Raw genomic sequence first — 26,863 nt, forward strand, 5'->3', positions numbered from 1 at the left:
GGACGCACGCACGAACACGTTCCAACTCGCACGCTCCAACCCGCGTTATAACCTCTGCGCCGGGACGCGGGTATAATGTTACGTTATTTTATTATTTTTATTATTAATAAGACGATGTTTTTTTCTTTTCTTGTATTTACCACCAGACGGACAGACCTATGGAGAGACAGGGAGGCAGGCAGGCAGGCGTACATACGGACAGACTTATGAACAGACAGATAAATGGACAGAAAGGCACGTGGACAGTCAGACAGGGTGACAAATGGAAAAACAGATGGACAGGCAGACAGGCAGACTGACAGACAGGCAGACTGACAGACAGGCAGACAGGCAGACAGGCAGACAAACGCACGGACGGACAGAAGAAAAGGGTCGGGCGGGCGGGCAGACAGACGGATATTGCATCGGCATCGCAATGAGCTACGGAGCGGCTCCCGCGTTACGAGCAGAAAGATGACCAAATGAAAATAAAATCACGACGGGGGGGGGGGGGGGGGGGGCGAGGTTTGGGGGGGGGGGCGGCATTGCTAATGAGGAAACCGCGTGTGTGCTGGCAGTGCGTGACCCCCACGTGCGCACAGCACACCTGCTGTCCGCCCCCGCAGAGAGTGGCCACCCCCCCCCCACGCCCCCCGCGTCCCTGGACTTAGAGACGGAGCGTGCTGGCGCGAATTGCGGACGCGGCGCAAAACGCGCGAGTGGCCCGCGGCCGTTCATCGTTGTGTCGTGGGCCCCGTGGGGGCCGCTTGGTGGTGCCGTGAGCGCCGGGGGTGCCGCGAGCGACGGGCGGCACCGCCGCACGGTGGGGGTGTACGCCACTCCTGCGGGTGGGCGACCCGGCTTGCTGCTGCCGCAGCCGACTCAAGATCCTCCCCCCAACCCTTCTGGGATCACGCCGCTGCTGCTGCCGCCACCGCTGCTGCCGCTGCCACGCAGGCCCGGAAGATCGCTGGCGAACAGAGTGGAACAGCGCGGGCGTCCGCAAGCGTAAACGCCTCCTCATTCGAGACCCAAACGTCATCACCTCGCGGCTTTGAAATTCCTCCCGGTGGAATCCATCGACCGCATCAGGAGAACATCCAACAGCGGGCCGATGCGCGTATCTCCTTCATCGATGGGACGTTGAAAACACATCCAACGTTTAGTGTGGCTGTGGCCATGCAACCAAAGCTGTGGACCCCATATAGTGAACCAATACAGACACACATAAAGACATAATGACTCGGAGACCCACACTATGGACCGCACAGTAGACCCACTGTGGTCTGAGCTCCTTCAGCAGAAGAGGAGGAGGAACAGCGACACGACATGAACTCTCTCTCTCTCTGCTGAAGCCCTCTCGTCGTGGCAGCAGCAGCAGACCTCGACATTGGCACTTAGCTCCTGAACTACAGCGCTGCCACACGGCAAGAATAACATAGTCTATGGGTCCAGTGTTAGTCTACGGGTCCAGTGTTAGTCTATGGGTCCAGTGTTAGTGTATGGGTCCAGTGTTAGTCTATGGGTCCAGTGTTAGTCTATGGGTCCAGTGTTAGTCTATGGGTCCGGTGTTAGTCTATGGGTCCATCGTTAGTCTATGGGTCCAGTGTTAGTGTATGGGTCCAGCGTTAGTCTATGGGTCCAGTGTTAGTCTATGGGTCCAGTGTTAGTCTATGGGTCCAGTGTTAGTGTATGGGTCCAGTGTTAGTGTATGGGTCCAGTGTTAGTGTATGGGTCCAGTGTTAGTCTATGGGTCCAGCGTTAGTCTATGGGTCCAGTGTTAGTCTATGGGTCCAGCATTAGTCTATGGGTCCAGTGTTAGTCTATGGGTCCATGTGTTAGTCTATGGGTCCAGTGTTAGTCTATTGGTCCAGTGTTAGTCTATGGGTCCAGTGTTAGTCTATGGGTCCAGTGTTAGTCTATGGGTCCAGTGTTAGTCTATGGGTCCAGTGTTAGTCTATGGGTCCGGTGTTAGTCTATGGGTCCGGTGTTAGTCTATGGGTCCAGTGTTAGTCTATGGGTCCAGTGTTAGTCTATGGGTCCAGTATTAGTGTATGGGTCCAGTGTTAGTCTATGGGTCCAGTGTTAGTCTATGGGTCCAGTGTTAGTCTATGGGTCCAGTGTTAGTCTATGGGTCCAGTGTTAGTCTATGGGTCCAGTGTTAGTCTACGGGTCCAGTGTTAGTCTACGGGTCCGGTGTTAGTCTATGGGTCCAGTGTTAATCTATGGGTCCAGTGTGAGTCTATGGGTCCAGTGTTAGTCTATGGGTCCAGTGTGAGTCTATGGGTCCAGTGTTAGTCTATGGGTCCAGTGTTAGTCTATGGGTCCAGTCTTAGTCTATGGGTCCAGTGTTAGTCTATGGGTCCGGTGTTAGTCTATGGGTCCACTGTTAGTTCTATGGGTCCAGTGTTAGTCTATGGGTCCAGTCTTAGTCTATGGGTCCAGTGTTAGTCTATGGGTCCGGTGTTAGTCTATGGGTCCAGTGTTAGTCTACGGGTCCAGTGTTAGTCTATGGGTCCGGTGTTAGTCTATGGGTCCAGTGTTAGTCTATGGGTCCAGTGTGAGTCTATGGGTCCAGTGTTAGTCTATGGGTCCAGTCTTAGTATATGGGTCCAGTGTTAGTCTATGGGTCCAGTGTTAGTCTACGGGTCCAGTGTTAGTCTATGGGTCCGGTGTTAGTCTATGGGTCCAGTGTTAGTCTATGGGTCCAGTGTGAGTCTATGGGTCCAGTGTTAGTCTATGGGTCCAGTCTTAGTCTATGGGTCCAGTGTTAGTCTACGGGTCCAGTGTTAGTCTATGGGTCCAGTGTTAGTCTATGGGTCCAGTGTTAGTTTATGGATCCAGTGTTAGTCTATGGGTCCAGTGTTAGTCTATGGATCCAGTGTTAGTCTATGGATCCAGTGTTAGTCTATGGGTCCAGTGTTAGTCTATGGGTCCAGTGTTAGTCTATGGGTCCAGTCTTAGTCTAAGGGTCCAGTGTTAGTCTATGGGTCCAGTGTTAGTCTATGGGTCCAGTGTTAGTCTATGGGTCCAGTGTTAGTCTATGGGTCCAGTGTTAGTCTATGGGTCCAGTGTTAGTCTATGGGTCCAGTGTTAGTCTATGGGTCCAGTGTTAGTCTACGGGTCCAGTGTTAGTCTATGGGTCCAGTGTTAGTTTATGGGTCCAGTATTAGTCTATGGGTCCAGTGTTAGTCTATGGGTCCAATATTAGTCTACAGTAAAGCCACTGTGGTCTGCACTCCTTCAACGGAGGAGGAGGAACAGAAACACGAACTCTCTCCCTGCCGAAGCCCTCTCGCCGTGCTACTTTGCTCCTGAGCGTATCTCTGGCAAACGCAAGAGCGGAATGGTTCGCATTTTAGTTTCGTCCGAGGGAGAGAGAGAGCGAAAGCGAGAGGGATGAGGAATGCCGAGGCGCGAGGGAGCCGCCGCGGTCCCTTATTGAACCCAGGTGTGGCAGCTGAACGGCTAAGGAGACACAAAGCTTCTTTTGTGACCTCGAAACACGGGGGGGTGGGGGGGGGCGGCGACGAGAGTCCGCGGCGAACACCGGAATGGTTCGGTTGCGAAGGCGACGGTGGCAGCGCGTTTACCAAATTGAGATTCATGTCCGTTGTGGTTCTGCACGCGCGCCGTGGTGACTACCTCGCCTGGTATACAGGAGGTCGTGGGGTCGATCACGACCCTGACAACGCCTGGATATTAGGAGTTTGCGTGTCTCTCTCACCCTCATCATCATCACGGTGGCTAGGAGATGTTAACTACCTCGCCTGGTATACAGGAGGTCGTGGGGTCGATCACGACCCTGACAACGCCTGGATATTAGGAGTTTGCGTGTCTCTCTCACCCTCATCATCATCACGGTGGCTAGGAGATGTTAACTACCTCGCCTGGTATACAGGAGGTCGTGGGGTCGATCACGACCCTGACAACGCCTGGATATTAGGAGTTTGCGTGTCTCTCTCACCCTCATCATCATCACGGTGGCTAGGAGATGTTAACTACCTCGCCTGGTATACAGGAGGTCGTGGGGTCGATCACAACCCTGACAACGCCTGGATATTAGGAGTTTGCGTGTCTCTCTCACCCTCATCATCATCACGGTGGCTAGGAGATGTTAACTACCTCGTCTGGTATACAGGAGGTCGTGGGGTTGATCCCGACCCTGACGACGCCTGTTGCTGTGTATGTGGAGTTTGCGTGTCTCTCTCACGACGACGATGATACGCCGCTTCGTTGTGTGGCCCAGGTCGCTTCTGAAAAAGAGCGGCATAACTCGGTAGGGGGCTTAGCTGCCAAAATAAAATAAAAACACAAATAGTTTAGTTTTAAATGTCGCGTCCGGAGGAGTGCGAGTGGTAAAGCGAAGACGTGGACGGACTTTGCGGCCGACTTTTACTGTTTCAGAAGGTGAGTCGAGGTCGAGGCCTGGGGCGAGTACTGGGACGAGAGGCGGCGAGGTGGCCACGAGGCGCCAAGATGGCCACAGATTCTCGAATCCATCCGTGCAGAGCCTTGAGCGTTACCGCGCACTCTTATGCGTGGCTTTTTGTTGTGTGTTGTGTGTTCCGGGTTTTTGTGGATTCCTACATAAGCTTCTACACTATGGGAACCTTATTTGCCAGTAAAAATATGATAATTGGTTTTTTACCCTTCTCTCTGGCAACAAAACTGACACCTTTTTACAAGGAGTCATGTTTGCATAGACCGCAATACCTGCAGTCATAATGCAAACAAAAGACATAAATCTGATAATGTGCACTGTCCTTGAAGTTGATTGGTCCACACCCGAGACAGCTTTCCTTAGAACCTAGTCTCACATGGGTTGGACAGTGCACATTATCAGAGTTATGTCTTTTGTTTGTATTATGACTGCAGGTATTGCGGTCTATGCAAACATGACTCCTTGTAAAAAGGTGTCAGTTTTGTTGCCAGATAGAAGGGTAAAAAACCAATTATCCTACAAAAGCTATAATGCTTCATCCAGTAGATGGCATTACAGCGACGGATTCTTACATCCATCTGCGCGGAGCCTCAGAGCGTGTGGTGGTGGTGATGGTGGTGGTTTTCCTCCACGCACCACAAAGCCGCAAACTTCTCACCGCAGACGGAATTCCCTAAGCCCCCACCCCCACCCATAATCGCCCAGGAATGTCCTTAACGCTCGTTACGTCACTCCACATCGACCAGCCTCCCGCATTAATAATCATGAGCAGGTGACGTCCCCCAAATGGACACCCCCCCCCCCCATTCATAATAATTAGTGGGTGACGTCACTCCACATGGGGCCGAGGCGCCTCCTCCCCCCTCCTCAGCGTCAACTCACAGCCCTGACTACAAAGGCAGAACCCTCACGTCACGCGATCTCCGTGACGCTGTTGAGACATCGAAGTAAAAAGGACGTCACGATGAACGAGGGATTATAACCTTAAAATGAAATGGGTCTGTGTCACCGCGCCCTTACAAATTGCACACGAATTGATGTAATGAATGTCACGTCGCGGTCTGCTTTTCCATTGCAAGTTTCAGATTTACTGCAATACACCCGGTCCTTGGACGTGCAAAAGGCGAGTTTGATTTATAAACTACGAGTGAGATTACAGAAGAGATGGAGGCTAGAGAGAGAGAGAGATGGAGTGAGATGAGAGTGATGTAGGCAGCAAGATGAACGAGAGACGCGGCCCATCCGGCGCTGACGTTTGTAACCGATTCACCGACGCGTGCGCTAACCCGGTGCCTCCGACGAACGAATCGCCGGTGCCCTGTGCCGGATCTCCCGGCGCTCATGACGGACGTGGGCTGACGATCGCCCTGTGACCCCCCCCCACCCCCCCCCCCTCCTCCGTCAAGCTCGGCGAGCGAGCGGGACGAGTGGCTGCTGGCGATCTCCCGCGCCATCGACGACTACACACGCAAGCGCATCTCCTTCACCCACACCTGCGGAGGCGCCGGTGGTGACGGTGGTGACGGTGGCGGTGACGGCGGCAGCGGCCAGGTGAGTCTTCTTAGCCGGGTGGCTGTAGTGGCGGTGGTGGCGGTGGTGGTGACGGTGGTGGTGGCGGTGGTGGCGGTGGTGGCGGTGGTGGCGGCAGTGGTGGTGGTGACGGTGGTGACGGTGGCGGTGACGGCGGCAGCGGCCAGGTGAGTCTTCTTAGCTGGGTGGCGGTGGTGGCGGTGGTGGCGGTGGTGGCGGTGGTGGCTGTGGTGGCGGTGGTGGTGGCGGTGGTGGCGGTGGTGGCTAGTGAACCCGGCGACCCCGAGTTCGATTCCTGCTCACGGCCAACACCACTGACGATGATCTGAACCGGTCTTGGGCCTCTTCCCCTAGGTCGACTCAGCCTCAAATGAGACAAAGGCGACTGAGCATGGTGCTGGCAACCCACCCCCTCGTGTGCCGTGCCGGCCTCCATAGGTGCTACTTGCTCACAGCACTTGCCCCAACAGTCTGTTAAGGCTACACGGGACGGCGGGGGGGGGGGGTCTTTGCCTTTGGTGGCAGTGGTGGTGGTAGTGGTGGTGGTGGCGGTGGTAGTGGCAGTGGTGGTGGCAGTGGTGGTGGCAGCGGTGGTGGTGGCAGCGGTGGTGGTGGCAGTGGTGGTGGTGGTGGCAGTGGTGGTGGTGGCAGTGGTGGTGGCGGCGGTGGTGGTGGCAGCGGTGGTGGTGGCAGCGGTGGTGGTGGTGGCAGTGGTGGTGGTGGTGGCGGTGGTGGTGGTGGTGGCAGTGGTGGTGGCGGCGGTGGTGGTGGCGGTGGTGGTGGTGGCAGTGGCGGTGGTGGTGGTGGCAGTGGTGGTGGCGGCAGTGGTGGTGGCGGTGATGGTGGTGGCGGCGGCGGTGGTGGTAGTGGCGGTGGTGGCGGCGGTGGTAGTGGTGGTGGTGGTGGTGGTGGCGGTGGTGGCGGTGGTGGCTACGTCGCTGCATGTGGCTCCCTGTAGTGATCCAGCGCTGCGGAGGCAGCAGCAGCAGAGAGGGGGGTTGGTGGATCACCGCATACACAGACGTTGTTGCGAAATTCCCGTCCAGTGGGTGTCGAGGAGGCGGTGCCTGACCCTGAGCTCGCCAGCAGGAGGCGCTACAGCGAGTGGATGAATCGCCATCTGTTTCCGTCTGTACGGGGATTGAGCGTTGTCCCCTCTCGCAAGGCGTGGGCTTTTTTAATCAGTGCGCCCTGTTTTCATTTCACACACGTGATTAATAATAATAATTATGATCAAAATAAAGAACTCGTCTTGAAATGAAAACCCAATGCCAGGACCCCCCCCTGAGAAAGGGCCCTACTACTCAGTGTGGCTTTCTTGGATAAAAAAGGGAAATAATGATGACTATAACTTAGTATTAGATGCCCCCTGGTAGACTGCCCCAGGGAGAGCTAATGTCTGTGTGTAGTAGTGTAGTGTAGTTGTGTGTAGTGTAGTGTAGTTGTGTGTAGTAGTGTATAGTGTAGTGTAATAGTGTATTGTAGTGTAGTATATACTGTAGTGTAGCTGTGTAGTAGTGTACAGCAGTGTAGTGTATAGCAGTGTATAGTAGTGTAGTGTATAATAGTGTATATTGTAGTGTATAGTAATGTTTAGTGTAGTGTATAGTGTAGTGTATAGTAGTGTATAGTGTAGTGTATAATAGTGTAGTGTATAGCAGTGCAGTGTATAGTGTAGTGTATAGTAGTGTATAGTGTAGTGTATAGTAGTGTAGTGTACAGTGTAGTGTATAGTAGTGTAGAGTGTAGTGTATAATAGTGTAGTGTATAGTAGTGCAGTGTATAGCAGTGCAGTGTATAGCAGTGTATTGTAGTGTACAGGGCAGTGTAAAGTAGTGTATAGTGTAGTAGTGCTGGAGTCTTGCCAGGGAAAGGGAGGTCTGGACCATCACTACTCGACACGCTGCTGCCGCCGCGACCCTCGCCAGGACAAGCGGACTGAGAAACGAGCGAACTTCATATTAGGAGTATTATTATAATAATACTAATAAAAAGATGTCACCACCGCCCTTCCGTGGACGTTACCATCACCGCGTTATTGCTGTACCACCACCGTCCCATCGCCAGTTTTTTCGTCTTTTGTTGCGTGGCGTCTCTTTTTTTTTATACAAGACATTCAACATATTGACACCTTTTCCCGTGTGACATCCATCCCACGGTGTTGTACTGTACTGACACAGCAAAAAAACACACCCTCAAAAAAGACCCGTCAACAAATCTCCTTCCGTCAGTCAAACGGAGGTCACCCTCTGTAGCCCAATGCATCAAAATGGATGGACCACCCCCCGCACCCCCCCCCCCCACCAGCGAAATTCCAGCCAAATCCTGGGAGAAACCAGGGCCTTGAAGATGCGACAATGGCTGGATATGCCATTTCTCTAAATTGCACTTCTTCTGGTCCCTACAGATTGGCAGTTTCGCATCGTCCGTGACGATGTTCACTCAGCCCCTCTGTGCCTTCGGTGTTCGTCATTCCCCCTAACATCCAAAAATAAGAATCGCAGTCTCCCAGAGTGACCGCAAACTGGGCGCGTTACAAATTCCAACAATTCAAAATTATTATTAGAAACCCCAAATAAACTTGAACTTTAAACTTGCGCGTTCCCACCCCTCCCCCCCCCGTCCTTCCCGCGGCCCCGCCGCCCTCTGCAGATGGACACGTTCCAGCGCTCCGAGTCCCAGCTGGGACACAAGGCTCCCATCTGGATCCCCGACTCGCGCGTCACCATGTGCATGATCTGCACCTGCGACTTCACGCTCACCTGGCGTAGGCACCACTGCCGAGCCTGCGGCAAGGTGATTCGCGACGTCCCTCACGGCGCCACGGTGGCTATGAGATATTAACTAACTCGTCTGACATGCAGGAGGTCGTGGGTTCGATCCCGACCCTGATGACACTTGTTGTATATTTGGAGTTGCGTGTCTCTCTCATTCTTCATTACAGTGGCTAGGAGATGTTGACTACTGGTTTGCCAGAGGTCATTGGTTCGATCCCGACCATGACGACGCCTGCTGCTGTATATTTGGAGTTTGCGTCTCTCTCTCTCTCTCCCCCTGAGGTTGCGTGGATTTTTTTCTCCAGGTCCTCTGGGTTTTCCCCCTCCATGTTTAGAATCGACGTCACCCGTTTAGAGTACTTGGCTGCTATAAATTTCCACGTGACGATAAGCAGCTTCGTTGAGCTGTCATTTGTGATGTCCAGTTCGCTCCTGAAAAAGAACTACGTAGCTCAGTGGGCCTTACCTGGTCAAATAAAAAAAAATGTTTATAGTCGATCGCGCGTTCCGCCCAGCCCCGCTCACTCCACGTAACGGTGAGGTATGACGTCACTTAAGGGATCGTCGGTGGACGTAGTGTAGCGGGTGTTTATCGGCAAGTCTGCTGGTGAATTGCCTCATTGCTTCGGTAGGAGATCTGTATGTTTTGGTCAAGCAAAGGGGTAGTAGGTCTTTGTTGTTCCGTATGTACTTGCTGCAAGATATAACAAAAAACACACATCTGTTTGCTTAGTTAGGATGAGGTCATTATTGACACGGGCGTGTTCTCTAATCCACATGTTCCTCTCAGCGTAATTCCTAGCACGCATCTCTCCACGCTGGGCGAATGAGCGAGCGAATGAGCGACCGTGTGAGTGGCTAAATTAATGGGCGAGATGATAGCGAGTGTGTAAGCGAGCGAGTTTGAGTTCGAGTTGATCTTGCGTGACCAGCTTGAGAACTCAAGAGACCCGGGGTAAGGAGAGGGCCTCCTTTGCAGGAGCGAACTGGGTAACCGACATGACGTAAAAATAAACCAACGGCGACGTTTAAACCGACAAAAGTCCCAACAACCGAGGGAGCGTCGTGCGGCTGGGATCCGACGCGCCGTTGGCACTGGCAATGTCTGTGCGCCCGCCGATAGCGCCGCGGTTACGCAGGAAACGGCGCAGAGATAAGTAACCCTCGTCGCCTGCTTGCATTTATTTCGCTCCTCCCGCCCCCCCCACCACCACGACCCCTGACCCACCGCACCACCCCCACCCCGTCGGTGTATTCTCACGGGGGGGATTCAGATCATCTGCCAGGGCTGCTCCTACCACCGGTACCCGCTCAAGTACCGCAAGGATCGTCCAGAGCGCGTGTGCGACCAGTGCTACGCATCGCTCGGCAAACGCGGTCGGTGAAGGCCCCTACCTCTCCCCTCTCATCTCATTCTACTCCTCTCCACGCACTCTCCTACCTCTCCCCTTTCATCTCACTCCATTCCCCTCCATGCACTCTCCTACCTCTCCCCTCTCATCTCACTCTACTCCCCTCCCTGCACTCTCCTACCTCTCCCCTCTTATCTCACTCTACTACCCTCCTCACACTCTCCTACCTCTCCCCGCTCATCTCACTCCAGTCCCCTCCACGCGCTCTCCTACCTCTCCCCTCTCATCTCACTCTACTCCCCTCCATGCATTCTCCTACCTCTCCCCACTCATCTCACTCTACTCCCCTCCACGCACTCTCCTACCTCTCCCCTCTTATCTCACTCTACTACCCTCCTCACACTCCCCTACCTATCCCATCTCATCTCACTCTACTCCCCTCCACGCACTCTCCTACCTCTCCCCTCTCGTCTCACTCTACTCCCCCCCACGCAGTCTTCCACCTCTCCCCTCTCGTCTCACTCTACTCCCCTCCATACACTCCCCTACCTCTCCTCTCTCATCTCACTCTACTCCCCTCCACGCACTCTCCTACCTTTCCCCTCTCATTTCACTCTACTCCCTCCACGCACTCTCCTACCTCTCCCCACTCATCTCACTCTACTCCCCTCCACGCGCTCTCCTATCTCGCCCCTCTCATCTCACTCTACTCCCCTCTACGCACTCTCCTACCTCTCCCCTCTCATCTCAATCTACTCCCCTCCACGCCCTCTCCTGCCTCTCCCCTCTCATCTCACTCTACTCCCTTCCACGCACTCTCCTACCTCTCCCCTCTCATCTCACTCTACTCCCCTCCACGCGCTCTCCTATCTCGCCCCTCTCATCTCACTCTACTCCCCTCTACGCACTCTCCTACCTCTCCCCTCTCATCTCAATCTACTCCCCTCCACGCCCTCTCCTGCCTCTCCCCTCTCATCTCACTCTACACCCCTCCACGCACTCTCCTACCTCTCCCCTCTCATCTCACTCCCTCTCCACGCACTTTCCTACCTCTCCCCTCTCATCTCACTCTACTCCCCTCCACTCACTCTCCTATCTCTCCCCTCTCATCTCACTCTACTCCCCTCTACGCACTCTCTTATCTCTCATCTCTTATCTCACTCTACTCCCCTCCACGCACTCTCCTGCCTCTCCCCTCTCATCTCACTCTACTCCCCTCCACGCACTCTCCTGCCTCTCCTACCTCTCGTCTCACTCTACTCCCCTCCACGCACTCTCCTGCCTCTCCCCTCTCATCTCACTCTACTCCCCTCCACGCACTCTCCTACCTCTCGTCTCACTCTACTCCCCTCCACGCACTCTCCTACCTCTCCCCTCTCATCTCACTCCCCTCCACGCACTTTCCTACCTCTCCCCTCTCATCTCACTCAACTCCCCTCCACGCACTCTCCTGCCTCTCCCCTCTCATCTCACTCTACTCCCCTCCACGCACTCTCCTACCTCTCGTCTCACTCTACTCCCCTCCACGCACTCTCCTACCTCTCCCCTCTCATCTCACTCCCCTCCACGCACTTTCCTACCTCTCCCCTCTCATCTCACTCTACTCCCCTCCACTAACTCTCCTACCTCTCCCCTCTCATCTCACTCTACTCCCCTCCACGCACTCTCTTACCTCTCATCTCTCATCTCACTCTACTCCCCTCCACTCACTTTCCTACCTCTTGTCTCACTCTACTCCCCTCCACGCACTCTCCTACCTCTCCCCTCTCATCTCACTCTACTCCCCTCCACGCACTCTCCTACCTCTCATCTCACTCTACTCCCCTCCACTCACTTTCCTACCTCTTGTCTCACTCTACTCCCCTCCACGCACTCTCCTACCTCTCCCCTCTCATCTCACTCTACTCCCCGCCATGCACTCTCCTACCTCTCCCCTTTCATCTCACTCTACTCCCCTCCACGCGTTCTCCTACCTCTCCCCTCTCATCTCACTCTACTCCCCTCCATGCACTCTCCTACCTCTCGCCTCTCATCTCACTCAACTCCCCTCCACGCACTCTCCTGCCTCTCCCCTCTCATCTCACTCTACTACCCTCCATGCACTCTCCTACCTCTCATCTCACTCTACTCCCCTCCACGCATTCTCCTACCTCTCCCCTCTCATCTCACTCTACTCCCCTCCACGCACTCTCCTACCTCTCCTCTCTCATCTCACTCTACTCCCCTCCACGCGCTCTCCTACCTCTCCCCTCTCATCTCACTCCCTCTCCACGCACTTTCCTACCTCTCCCCTCTCATCTCACTCTACTCCCCTCCACTCACTCTCCTACCTCTCCCCTCTCATCTCACTCTACTCCCCTCTACGCACTCTCGTATCTCTCATCTCTTATCTCACTCTACTCCCCTCCACGCACTCTCCTACCTCTCGTCTCACTCTACTCCCCTCCACGCACTCTCCTACCTCTCCCCTCTCATCTCACTCCCCTCCACGCACTTTCCTACCTCTCCCCTCTCATCTCACTCTACTCCCCTCCACACACTCTCCTACCTCTCCCCTCTCATCTCACTCTACTCCCCTCCACGCACTCTCCTACCTCTCATCTCACTCTACTCCCCTCCACGCACTCTCCTACCTATCCTCTCTCATCTCACTCTACTCCCCTCCACGCACTCTCCTACCTCTCCCCTCTCATCTCACTCTACTCCCCTCCATGCACTCTCCTACCTCTCCCCTTTCATCTCACTCTACTCCCCTCCACACACTCTCCTACCTATCCCCTCTCATCTCACTCTACTCCCCTCCATGCACTCTCCTACCTCTCCCCTCTCATCTCACTCTACTCCCCTCCATGCACTCTCCTACCTCTCCCATTTCATCTCACTCTACTCCCCTCCACACACTCTCCTACCTCTCCCATCTCATCTCACTCCACTCCCCTCCATGCACTCTCCTATCTCTCCCCTTTCATCTCACTCCACTCCCCTCCACGCGCTCTCCTACCTCTCCCCTCTCATCTCACTCTACTCCCCTCCATGCAATCTCCTACCTCTCCCCTCTCATCTCACTCAACTCCCCTCCACGCACTCTCCTGCCTCTCCCCTCTCATCTCACTCTACTCCCCTCCACACACTTTCCTACCTCTCCTCTCTCATCTCACTCTACTCCCCTCCACGCACTCTCCTACCTCTCCCCTCTCATCTCACTCTACTCCCCTCCACGCACTCTCCTACCTCTCCCCTCTCATCTCACTCTACTCCCCTCCACGCACTCTCCTGCCTCTCCCCTCTCATCTCACTCTACTACCCGCCATGCACTCTCCTACCTCTCATCTCACTCTACTCCCCTCCACGCATTCTCCTACCTCTCCCCTCTCATCTCACTCTACTCCCCTCCACACACTCTCCTACCTCTCCCCTCTCATCTCACTCTACTCCCCTCCACGCGCTCTCCTACCTCTCCCCTCTCATCTCACTCTACTCCCCTCCACGCCCTCTCCTGCCTCTCCCCTCTCATCTCACTCTACTCCCCTCCACGCACTCTCCTACCTCTCCCCTCTCATCTCATTCTACTCCCCTCCACGCCCTCTCCTGCCTCTCCCCTCTCATCTCACTCTACTCCCTTCCACGCACTCTCCTACCCCTTTCCTCTCATCTCTACTCCCCTCCACGCACTCTCCTACCTCTCCTCTCTCATCTCACTCTACTCCCCTCCACGCGCTCTCCTACCTCTCCCCTCTCATCTCATTCTACTCCCATCCACGCACTCTCCTACCTCTCCCCTCTCATCTCACTCCCTCTCCACGCACTTTCCTACCTCTCCCCTCTCATCTCACTTTACTCCCCTCCACTCACTCTCCTACCTCTCCCCTCTCATCTCACTCTACTCCCCTCTACGCACTCTCTTATCTCTCATCTCTTATCTCACTCTACTCTCCTCCACGCACTCTCCTACCTCTCCCCTCTCATCTCACTCTACTCCCCTCCACGCACTTTCCTACCTCTCCCCTCTCATCTCACTCCCCTCCACACACTCTCCTACCTCTCCCATCTCATCTCACTCTACTCCCCGCCACGCACTCTCCTACCTCTCATCTCTCATCTCACTCTACTCCCCTCCACGTGCTCTCCTACCTCTCCCCTCTCATCTCACTCTACTCCCCTCCATGCACTCTCCTACCTCTCCCCTTTCATCTCACTCTACTCCCCTCCACGCGCTCTCCTACCTCTCCCCTCTCATCTCACTCTACTCCCCTCCATGCACACTCCGACCTCTCCCCTCTCATCTCACTCAACTCCCCTCCACGCACTCTCCTGCCTCTCCCCTCTCATCTCACTCTACTACCCTCCATGCACTCTCCTACCTCTCATCTCACTCTACTCCTCTCCATGCATTCTCCTACCTCTCCCCTCTCATCTCACTCTACTCCCCTCCACAGACTCTCCTACCTCTCCCCTCTCATCTCGCTCTAATCCCCTCCACGCGCTCTCCTACCTCTCCCCTCTCATCTCACTCTACTCCCCTCCACAGACTCTCCTACCTCTCCCCTCTCATCTCATTCTACTCCCGTCCACGCACTCTCCTTACCTCTCCCCTCTCATCTCACTCCCCTCTACACACTCTCCTACCTCTCCCCTCTCATCTCACTCTACTCCCCTCCACGCACTCTCCTGCCTCTCCCCTCTCATCTCACTCTACTACCCTCCATGCACTCTCCTACCTCTCATCTCACTCTACTCCCCTCCACGCACTCTCCTACCTCTCCCCTCTCATCTCACTCTACTCCCCTCCACGCGCTCTCCTACCTCTCCCCTCTCATCTCATTCTACTCCCGTCCACGCACTCTCCTTACCTCTCCCCTCTCATCTCACTCTACTCCCCTCCACGCACTCTCCTTACCTCTCCCCTCTCATCTCACTCTACTCCCCTCCACGCACTCTCCTACCTCTCCCCTCTCATCTCACTCTACTCCCCTCCATGCACTCTCCTACCTCTCCCCTCTCATCTTGCTCTAATCCCCTCCACGCGCTCTCCTACCTCTCCCCTCTCATCTCATTCTACTCCTGTCCACGCACTCTCCTACCTCTCCCCTCTCATCTCACTCTACTCCCCTCCATGCACTCTCCTACCTCTCCCCTCTCATCTCGCTCTAATCCCCTCCACGCGCTCTCCTACCTCTCCCCTCTCATCTCATTCTACTCCCGTCCACGCACTCTCCTACCTCTCCCCTCTCATCTCACTCTACTCCCCCCCACGCACTCTCTCGCTCTACCCCCCCACCCCCCGTGCTCCCCCCACGGCTGTCGCGAGTGACGCTGTCTCCCTGGCGGCGTGGACAGACGAGACGGTGCTGCTGGGGCGGAGTCCCCCGTCTCAGAGCCGCTCGCCGGGGGGGGCGCTGTCGTCGGTGCTGCACAGCATCACCCCCTCGCCCGGACGCAAACTCAAGAGGGTTCCCGCGGCACTCCAGCAGGTGCCAACAGACCCCCGCCCCCCCCCCCCTCGGCCCGCCACCCCCGCTCCAACGTAGCCCCTGTGAAGGCCGGCAAGGCGCACGGCAGAGGTCGCAACCGGGTAACCGATACCCGTACCCTACCCGATACCTGGCTACCCGTACCCGGCCGGGTACGGGTACCCGTTTGCGACCCTGGTGCGGCCGGGTACGGGTACGGGTAGGCCGTGAGTCACCGTTTGTCACTCATTTCCCAACGTCTTGTCTCTTCTCACAATTCAAGTTCCTAGAATCAACCGACCCGCGCCTGCAACATGGCTTCATCCCAGAGGTTGCAATCGGATACCCGATACCCGTACCCTACCCGATACCCGGCCGGGTACGGGTAGCCGGGTATCGGGTAGGGTACGGGTACGGGTACCCGGTTGCGACCCTGGTGTGGCCAGGTACGGGTGCGGGTAAGGAATCAAAATCCGTTTGCGACCTCTGGCGCACGGCAGACTGCGACGGATGCCCCGCGCGTGCAGACAGCCCATCCCGCAGGCGGACGGACGGACACCGTGCTGCGCAGACGCCCAGACGGACGCCAAGGCGAGGGCTTCCCCTCGCGCCAGCCCCACCGGGTAGCCGTTGACAGGCCGCTGGAGCGAGCGTTGTTAGCGAGCGCCTCTTGAGGGCCGGCACGGCCGGCGAGGGCGCTGCTGTGCTGGCAACCGCTGCCAAACAGATGGAGGCACAAACGAAGAATGGAGATCCCCCGTGTACCCTGTAACAGACTGTCGGGGCAGGTGCTTCTTCTTGGTTCTTTCGGTAAAGTCAGGTGAAGACGGCTGCTTGCGTTGTGGCCGAAACGTCGTGAGAATTATTTTATTATGTTTTATTTTTATTATTTTATTATTTCCCTTCTACGTGACTTTACCGAAAGAACCAAGAAGATGAATCCCTGCAGTCACGAAAGCTTTAAATCGGGGCAGGTGCTGTTAGCGAGTACCTATGAAGGCCGGAACGGTACACGAGGGGGTGGGTGGCCAGCACCACGCCCGACCGCCTTTGTCTCCCCAGTGGCGATGTTTACTACACATCGCACCAGGTACTCATTTGAGGGTGAGTCTACCTAGGGGATGCCCAGATCCGGTTCAAATCATCATTACCGGCGTTGGCCGTGAGCGGGACTCGAACCCGGGTCGCCGGGTTCATAGCGCAGCGCGCTAACCAGTACACATGCGCACACACACACACGTGCATTTGTGCGTGCGCGTACGTGTCACGTGTGTGCCTGCCTGCGTGTGCGTTCTCGCGTGTGCGTACCTGCGTTATGTGCGTGCATGCATGCGTGTCATAACCACCTGCCCGTGCGCGAACACGTGCACGTCGCGTGCGGCGTGCTTGTGCGTGCGCGTGCCCCGCCCGTGCGTTTGCGTGCGCGCGTGTCGCAACTGCCCGCCCGTGCGCGTGTCGCAACTGCCCGCCCGTGCGCGTGTCGCGCCCGCAGGTGGCGGGCACCGAGGGCTCGTCGATGAGCGGCTACCTCCAGCGCTCCAAGGACAACCGTAAGCCGTGGCGGCGCCTCTGGTTCGTGGTGAAGGACAAGGTCCTGTACACGTACGCCGCCAGCGAGGTGCGTGCGTGCTTGTATACATGCGTGTGTGCGTGTGTACGTGTGTATGTGCGTATGTTGAACATCTTAAAGCACCGTGCGTAGGCGACGGCGCTAATCGGAGGTGCGGGGGGAGGACAACAAACTAAACACAAAACGCAGTTCTAAAGAAATTGGTTTTCAATCTAGATTTATTTTCAAATTCCTTCATGACCCCCTTCCATCTTATTGTTTTCCTCCTCCCTTCCCTCTTTTACCTCCCTCCCTCCTTCCCTTCCTCCCTCTCTCCCTCCCTCCTTCCCTCCCTTCCCCTCCCCTCCCCTTCCTTCCTTCCTTCCCTCCCTCTACCACCATTACTCTCTTCCTTAATCTTCCACCTCCTCGTCCACCGTCTCCTCCGTCTCCCCGTGCCAGGACGTGGTGGCGATGGAGAGCCAGCCTCTGCTGGGCTTCACCGTGCAGGGCCCCACTGCTCGCGACTGCAGCTTCCAGCTCTTCCACAAAACCACGCTCTTCCGGGCCTTCCGCACCGAGGACAGCGCCACCGCACTCAGGTCCGGGGCATGGGAGGGGTGGGAGGGGTGGGGGGGGAAGGTGGCAGGGGCAGTGGAGAAATCGAATCGACAATCAGTAGAGTAATCGATGACTTAAGTAATCGGATTACAGCCAAGCTTGAAACACCACGTTGGCTAGGAGATGTTAACTACCTCGCCTGGTGTGCAGGAGGTCGTGGGTTCGATCCCGACCCTGACGCCTGCTGCTGTATATTTGGAGTTTGCGTGTCTCTCTCTCTCATCATCATCACGGTGGCTAGAAGATGTTAACTACCTCGCCTGGTATACAGGAGGTCGTGGGTTCGATCCCCACCCTAAAGCCTGCTGCTGTATATGTGGAGTTTGTGTGTTTCTCTCCCCGTGGACGCTTGTATTTTTCTCGGGGCCCTCTGGTTTTCCCCTCCATTTAGAATCGTGTGAGTATTTGTAAACTGTCAATTTCCACTTCATTGAGCTATCATTTGTGGCCAGGTGATTTCCGAAAAAGAGCTACATAGCTCAGTGAGCCTTTTTAACACGTAGGCTTTCGCGATCAATATTATTCATAATAAAGGTTTTTGGTTCTAGGTTTGAAGTTTCGTCACTGCAAGGATTATTATTTTTATTTTTCATCTACGTGACTTTACCGAAAGAACCAAAGAGTAAAGGTTTTTGGATTAGATCGCGTTATTTATAAATGTGTCGTAATCCTCCACCACCCGACACGGCCAAACAGTAAAAAATGTGTAACGTTTACAAAGGACAAAATAATTCACTTCTTTAGCCCACCGGTGTGTTAAAGAGCGAATCAACACCAAAGGAATATTAAATTATCTCAAACACAACTGTCGGCAGTGGCAGAGCATGCTTGTCAACAAAGACACTCAATTGATTTTGATAACGTTGAAGTGTTGTGTAAAACTAATTATTACTGGCCAAGACTAATTAGAGAATCCATTGAAATTGAGAGAAATACAAATAACTTGAATCGCTCTGACAGCTACAGGCTTAGTGCGGCCTGGAAGCGTATTATTAAATAAATACAATATATAATACAATTACAATTCCTTATGAGGGAAACAAATACCAATGAATAACAATTGAATGATTACCAATCTATATAATTACAATACCCTCCCCCTCTCCGCCTGAAATCACTGCACCTTATTGAATTAAATGATGACGTCACCCTGATGCTGCTCTATTTAAGACCGGGAGCAAGTGGAGAGCCTCACCATTCTGGCAAATCGCCCGATGAAGCTGATTGTAATTACCAGCGAAACGTCGTACTCACATTTTAAATGCTGTTGATTCTCTCTTCAACACACCATTGGGCTAAAGAAGTTAATTATGTTGTCCTTTGTAAACGTGACACATTTTTTACTGTTTGGCCATGTTGGGTGGTGGAGGGTTACGACACATTTATAAATAACGCGATCTAACCCAAAACCCTTTATTATGAATCGGTGAGCCTTGCCTGGTAAAATAAATATTGTTTAAATAGTTTTAAAGACGATGGCCTCGAAGGTTGACGATCGGACTGTCTCCCGGGTTTTCTCACCTTCTCCGCAGGTGGGCGGAGGCTATAAAGGCGGCCACGGTGCTGGAGACCGGCGATCCGCTCTCACCCCCTTTCTGATGCTGCGCCCCATGTCTGCGACTGCCGGCGGCTGGCGGTGGTGGCGGCGGTGGTGGCGGCGTTGGTGGTGGTGGTGGTGGTGGCGGTGGCGGCGGTGGTGACGACGGAAGCCCCGTGTCGGCCGGACGTTTCTCTCCCGAGCCTCGCACCGACGATTCCCCGCATCTCCGAGTGCAGCCGCGAGTCGGGGTATCACGATCAACGCGTGGGTTGGGGTTGAGGTGGGGAGGGTGCGGAAATAAAACTCAGAATTATTTTTCTTCTTGGTTCTTTCGGTAAAGTCAAATAATACAAATAAAACATAATAAAATACAATTTTATGATGTTTTATTTTTATTATTTTATTATTTCCCTTCTACGCGACTTTACCGAAAGAACCAAGAAGATGAATCCCTGCAGTCACGAAAGCTTTAAATCGAAATTCTTAATTATTTCCCCGGGGGTTTTTGTCGCGGGAGTGGACGGGTCGGCGTCGTGCGACCGCCGTAGGGATTCATGATAGCGATGCTGAGCGGGGGGAGTACGTGGGAGACGGGTTCAGGCTGTAATGTGTCGGCTGCAGGGTAGGCCCCAGAGTTTCCAAACTCCATTCCTTGTGTCCTACCGTGCTTCCCCTTTCCACCGCTGCCCGTCTTCTCCGTTGAATCACGGGTGAAGTCGTTATACGCTTGTCGCACATACCGGATGATTGCTAAACACGTACCCCGTACCCCGCCCCCCCCCCATCCCCGTCTTATTTCGAGTTGGCGCCGTCCACATCACGTGACGGTGCACGCAGTGCTGTCGACGTCACGCGGAACGTACACCCGCGCTCGAGGTCTCTGAACTTGAATCCGTGCTCTCTGTGGGCCAGAGATGAAGAAGACAAAAGTCCCCTGCCTACAGACGTGTCGCAAGTGCTGTTGGGGGAGATCGTGATGCTCGCGAGCACCTATGAAGGGTCACGTGCGAGTCACGTGCGATGCACACACACAGAGGAATCTCTTATTTGGAATAATTCCTCGACGTGTCACGTGAGGCACGCATGCACACACATACATGCACGCAGTACAGTCGTGTTCTCCTATAACGCGGTAGTAGTCGTATAACCGCGTTATGGGAAAGTCGCTTTAAAGTAAATAATGTAGAGCTAAAGCACAGTCCGCGATAACACGTGAGATTTGCACGCAGGTCGAAGAGAGATTGAGGCGTGTGGGTAGCATTTAGAAGCATCCAGCAGCATCCCAACGCCTTGTGCGACAAGGCTACGACGAGGCAGCCGTACAACCGCTCGTTCCTACTCGCGCTGCGACGCATTTCCGTTCGCTCGATCAGCGTCATATTCACTTCGAATGCGCGTTATAAAAATGTCTTCCCTCCTCCATTCATCATCTCGTTATATCCAATTCGCGTCGTGAAAACGACACGCGGCGCTGTAGGAGAACAGACCGCATCTCCATTTTAATTTGGGTTAGCGCTCTGTGTCAACGTGGATCACGTTGACCAATCATCGGGCTTGTGCGGCGCACACAGCGACTGATTTGCATTTCGGAGGACAATTGGGCGGCCGCGTGATTGCAGCCGCTAAACGAGCGATGGCGCAGCGGTTAGCGCACGGTGGTACGATGCTGGATGAAGGTTGTTTACTCGTTGAGTTGCGTGACGGTATGGCAGAGAGCAGGCCTCTCAGCTGTGGCATTTTAATTGTTTTTTGAGTTTGCGGTAACTATATCCGTCCACACTCGCTAGTGTTGTATATTAATGGCAGTATTTGCAGATTCAGTAAGGGAACAACTGCAGTATTGGATCGGCTGATGTTCCTCGTGTTAATATTAATATCACGTTCGTCGCAGAGATTTTTTCGGTAGATTTTTTTCCCTGTAACTATTTGCCGGCGGGCGATCGTCATCATAATAACAATTTGCCATGTTCATTCCACCGGTGGATGAGAAGGCCTCCCCGTGCCGTAGGTTGCCAAACTCTCGCCGGTTGCCAAACTCTCGCCGCTCTGTGAAGTTCTAAGGGGAGTCGTCATCTCCGACATTGGACCATGCGGTCTCGCTCGGCCCCGACCGCGTATGAACGAGCGAGAATACAGGGTGTTCTAAATAGATGGATCCAATTTCAAAGCAGTATATTTCACGATGGCAACATGTTACAATTACACAAAAAGTTACAAACGGTTTAATGAGTTATCAAGTTTTACTAACCATTTTATAAATGCTCTATGTGTCCTCCGCCGGCTGTACGGACAACATCGAGGCGATAGTTGAATTCGTCCCAAACGCCTCTCTTCTCACGTTTTCCTCTGAGGTGCGTGGTCACCCTGTGCTCTTCCCCTTACATAAGCAGCCTGTTTCCTCAAATTGTCGGTACCAATGATGAACGCTCTTTGACATTGGCGGATCAATGCCAAAACGCCGTTGAAACGCACGCTGCACCGCAATTACGGATTCAGTCTTGCTGAACTGCAGAACGCAAAACGCCCCTTGTGTGTTGCGGGGTCACATCTTGCGAACGACTGAGGCGAGGGGCTGTTTGTGCGCTGGGAGAGGCATCGAGCGGTAATCATTTGAAACTCTATGCCCCGCCCTCTCTATGCCCCGCCCTCTCCATGCCCCGCCCTCTCTTTGCCCCGCCCTCTCTTTGCCCCGCCCTATCTATGCCCCGCCCTCTCTATGCCCCGCCCTTTCAAGTGGTAAGAGTTTCATTCATGGGCGGTTCGTGTTTCCAGAGATCTCGCGATTTCAAATCGGGTCCATCCTTTTCAAACACCCTGTACGTTTCACGCGAGATCTAAAACGAACAAAAAAAAAACGAGCTAACGGGAAAATCTCGAGCGCAGTTTTCGGCTTCGTTTAGCCCACTCTGTTCTCTCGGGAGTTAAAACTCGAGGCGCGCGTTTCGGCTTCCTGAGCTCGTGTGTGCGATTACTTGACTGTGGAAATCGATGTTTGGCAGGTACACACTACAAAACGCGTACGAAGTGTCCGAATTAAAGTATTACATTTTTTTCTACATTCGCAAATTCTGAAGATTGTCATATCAGCATAACTTTGTGTTCAATTCTCACCAGGGTCCAGTGCGTTCCTAAATCCGGGCGCACACCTGAGCGGTCAGTTGCGCGAAACTCGGTTGCATGCAACTGAGTTGCGTACCGCGCGTGGGGCGTCCTCTGCAACGGGATTGCGAGCAGTTGCGCGGCGGAGAGACAGACTCGACTTCCAAGCGCCGATTCTGCTCGGCGGGTTATTTTTTTCGCGACGGATTTGATCGCGCGCTGCACATTTCCACGGCCGCGATTCTGACGTGGACGAGCGGAGCCGTGCGGTTACGGGCGTGGCCACGCACCCACGCTGCACAACTACTCGCTCGGAACGTGGACAAAGCGGCTGCGGGGGCAACGCTGTTTTCAAGTTTCACGTGGCGGTCTTGAAGAGCCGGTCTGGTTGCACGGACACTGACTGCTCGTGGTGTGGCCCGGACTTTAGATGGCAGCGTGGGTCGAGGGGCACGTTTCCAGTGTGTTCAGAATTCTCATCGCACGCCTCCCTGCCCCTACGCGTGTCTGCTCTTCCGTAGTCTGCTGTTCGTCTTTGGCCCTTTACAGCGCTCTTAAGTGCACCTTTGCTAGGTTCTTTTGATCTTGATAGTTGTTATTGTGAACTTTCGCCTAAAGTACTAACTACTTGGGCTCGTCTTAAGCAGCAGAGGTGGCGGGGTCCCATCACCATCCTGTGATCAAGGTGCACCACCGATGTATGTTCTCGTTTTAGCATCAAATGGGTAAAGGTGCGGTCCTGCAATTTCTCGCTCGTGCCACTGCTGGTCTCCACTAGAGGGGCTCCTCTTGCACGCTTGCCAGGCGTCTCTCGCAATAGGTGCGTGCGAGTGCTCGCGCCCTTTAATCCCCACCGCGCGCGACCTGCCGACCGACTAACTTTGGGCCGACTCGTTTATACCGCTGGGCGGACGAGAGACAGGGAAGCTTTTTAGAAACGCATCGTGAAGTGACACTGATTTAGAGGAAGGGCCCCCTTCCCTACAGTGTGTCGACGGTTATCGTCATTTTTTTTTTTCACGTGGGCCCCAGAATGCCACATTGAACTGTGGGAAGTTGGCGATTATTCTACCTATAGTGCCTTCTAATAATAATTATAATATATAATTTCGTGCCACTACCAAGTCTGTACCGCAGCGGCGTGGCATGGTTGGCGTGAGCCCTGACGCAAAGGAATTCATTGGGCCCCGTTGCAGTTTCACCGCCTGCGCACTCGATAGTCACGCCAAACGCCGCACCACAGCCTTGCCACGTGCGGCTGGAGGTGGCAGCAGTACAGTCCCTGGATTCGACCACGAGATCACATAACAACCCCCCGCCCCCTTCCCATTGAGACACATGGAGGAACATCGGCTCTTTTGCAAAGGTCACCCGGGTCACGTCGAGTTTATATCGTAAGGGGCCTAAAAGAGACGCAAATACATCGGTGCCTTTGGGTTTGCGGTGAGAGCTGAAAATGTCTGTCCCCTGCTCACGTCCGCGTTAGCCTGACGGCTGACCGGGCCCTCTCTCGTCTCCGCCGAGGCCAATCTGCACGGCAATGCGAACAACGAATCCCATTTGGCCAAGCTGAGAGAGAGAGAGAGTGCAAGTGGCATGTTTGGCAGTGGGCTCCGGTGCCAGGAATGGAATTGGAGGGGTTGGTGGGCCGCTCTCTCGCTCTCTCGCTCTCTTTGTCCAATCTCCCCTCCACTCTCTGCAACTTGGCACCGGGGGCACCGCCGCCCCCCCCCTCCTCTCTCCTCCAGTGCAGTTGCACCGCCTGCACACTCGTTGGTGCCACGCCACTGGGTGTCTGCTCGCCGTGCGTGAAGTTGCACTCGCGCGATCACGTTGTTTACAAGGGTAAAATATGAACGCTTCATCTAACTTAATTGTGTACAAAGCGCGTTTGAAATTAGCTCATGAAGAAGCACCTGGCCTGCGTGTATTTTGTTTGTTTGTTTGAACTAAAGTGACGTTCCAGTTGCAGTAAGCTGTTTCCGGGGGGCAGTTGTTTTAAACGTGTAATAATACCTTTTTTAAAATATTAAAATTAAACTACACACAAACTCGGCACGTGTAGCGGTGTGGTTTGTTGCGTTTTGGCTGTCACGTCGCTCGTGCTGAGGTATGGTTTCAAAACATGGTCCATTATTATCAAACAAGGATTGAACAAAACGTCGAAAAGCCTGCAAAGAAGCATGGGTGGAACGCATTCTTGCAATTGCACTGAAGAGGCGAAGGAGGGGGGGGGGGCACGTGGAGTAGACAATATACGCAGGTGAATTACACCATGAGCACGTTGGGCTGTGTACGGTGCAAAAGAGGTTCAACATACACGCAACTTTACATTCCGTTAGGAAATTAGAAGTCTTGGTTAGAAGGAGACGTCATAGCAGGAAGGGGTCCATGGCCAAGACTTATCGCGGAGCGGGAGCTCTGGTGGAGCTGAACGCGTCCGAGAAGATGTGCAGCGGGGAGATGGAGCGATGGAATGGGTTCACGTGTGCCAGTGCCGGGTGGATTATTGTATCGCAGGATCGCATGTATATATGTTTAACTTTAGATTTGAAGCTTTCGTGACTGCAAGGATTCATACTCTTAGTTCTTTCGGTAAAGTCACGTAGGTAACACAATGAAATTAAAATTAATACAAATAAAAAATAAATTAATTTAATTTCATTTTTTTACCTACGTGACTTTACCGAAAGAACTAAGAGTATGTTTAACTTATTTCGCACCGTACGTAGCCAACCATGATAATCGGAGATGCGGGGGAAGGATAATAAACTAAACACAAAAAGCAGTTCTGAATGAATGCGTTTGTCAATCTAGACGACGTAAAGGTGCGTAGCTCCAGTGGCTTCTTAATACCGGCAAGGAAGAGCGTTCCAGACGGACGCAGGAGCGCATCCGATAGCGCGCGAGGCAGTGACCGTCTTTGTTCGATGGCGAGCCAAAAGCCGCTCAAGAGGACTTGGCTGCCGCTTGGGAAGCAGGAGCATCACCCGACCTTGGCTGATAATAATGATGATGATGATTAATGAAAGGGTGCATGCTGGGAAGGATGACACACACACACGGCGACCTGAAGTTGCCTGGCTATTTTTTCCCCCCCGTGGTCTCAGCCGATGGCATTCAATTACGGGGTCAAGGGCATGCGGCCTTTGCGTGCAGACCTCCAGACCGCGATTATCATCGGGTCAAAAGGTCGAATTCCCGCAAGGCAAGGCAACAGCTGGGGCGTCAGACGAAACACCAATTAGGTGCAGTGATTTGCGCTGCGGTTCCAATTAACGCGGACAGCCTTGGTTTGTGGTTCCTTGACTGTCTCGTAGCATCTCAGCCCTCTTTTTCAATCCACTGCTGGCATAAGCTGTGTTCTTCGGATGGTAAGAAGCCCTCTTTCAATCCACTGCTGGATGAAGGCCTGACCCCGCACTGTGTCGGTTATGGTGTGTTTGTGGCATAAGCTGTGTTCTTTGGATGGTAAGACGCTCCTGAAAGTAATAGGGGCCGGCCATAAATGACGTCACGCACCTGTGAGGGCGGGGGGCGTCAGACATTTGTGACGATGTGTGACGAGGGGGGGGGGGGGTGAGAAATGTGACGTCACATCAAAATGCGCAACTTTAAATAAATATAGACAACACGTTCTACTTAATTACATAGACTTTTTAATAAATGTTTTCTCCTACAACATCAGAGTGCAGCGCCACATTAAATACGCACTACAATGGCAATAGTTTAAAGCGATTTGAAGCATGTTTATTTGGGGGGGGGGGGGGGTTGCAGAGCTTTGTGACGTCATATTTGAGGGGGGTCTGACTTTTTGTGACGCCGTGTGACGAGGGGGGGGGGGGGTCAAAAAATCGTTCAAAATCGCGTGACGTCATTTAAGGACGGCCCCATACTGTGTGCCCTGGTATCAATAAAGTAGCTGTATACAAATCTGGGCGCACACACACACACACTGTATTACAAGACGCACCCTCAAGATGTCCTGACATAAAGGTTAAAGCTGTTGCGTCGTTATAATTGAAAAAATACGGTCAGTCAATGGTTTGTGTTTAGTTTCTTTTTCCTTCCCACGCACCTCCGATTAGCGTGGTTGGCTACGTACGGTGCGAAAGAAATTCGATACACGGAAAATCACGTTTTTTTTAAAATACAGGGTGCTTCAAAATGTTTTAACACTTGTGAGAATTTGCAACAACACCACAAGAAATGTGCCTCTGGGCTCTGGAGACCACCTGGAGAAGATTCCGGGCCATGTGTTGACAATGAACGAGTTGAAACTATTTGACTTTATGAAGCTATTAACATACTTTTAAAAATCATGTTACAGTGTATTTATTCGTTCTTTTTCCATTAAAAACGATAGTCCCGTATAAGTGCTCAAAATTGTTTTTTAAGCACCCTGGACGTGTGTGCATGTAGAACTTATTTCGCGCCGTACGTAGCCAACCCGTGCTCATCGGAGCCACCCTGTAAGTCCACCTCGGCGCTTCGGAGCGCTTCACAACCGTCCGCACAGCTC

At 53.6% G+C, this 26,863-nt stretch overlaps 1 protein-coding gene across 1 annotated transcript in view; it reads left to right on the top strand.

Annotated features, from left to right (window-relative positions):
- FGD6 (FYVE, RhoGEF and PH domain containing 6) overlaps positions 1 to 24,396 on the top strand; it is a 63,289-nt gene extending 38,893 nt beyond the window's left edge. Inside the window, exons 18-24 of the mRNA XM_078612253.1 lie at positions 5,830 to 5,974; positions 8,606 to 8,749; positions 10,005 to 10,107; positions 15,420 to 15,553; positions 17,025 to 17,150; positions 17,544 to 17,683; positions 19,235 to 24,396. Coding sequence (XP_078468379.1) covers positions 5,830 to 5,974; positions 8,606 to 8,749; positions 10,005 to 10,107; positions 15,420 to 15,553; positions 17,025 to 17,150; positions 17,544 to 17,683; positions 19,235 to 19,301 — 859 coding nt within the window. The 3' untranslated portion in view covers positions 19,302 to 24,396. The remainder of the gene's footprint in view (positions 1 to 5,829; positions 5,975 to 8,605; positions 8,750 to 10,004; positions 10,108 to 15,419; positions 15,554 to 17,024; positions 17,151 to 17,543; positions 17,684 to 19,234) is intronic.
- The last annotated feature ends 2,467 nt before the right edge of the window (positions 24,397 to 26,863 follow it).

Source organism: Lampetra planeri, chromosome 38, assembly GCF_965212315.1.
Source record: "Lampetra planeri chromosome 38, kcLamPlan1.2.h2, whole genome shotgun sequence".
Lineage (NCBI taxonomy): Eukaryota > Metazoa > Chordata > Hyperoartia > Petromyzontiformes > Petromyzontidae > Lampetra > Lampetra planeri.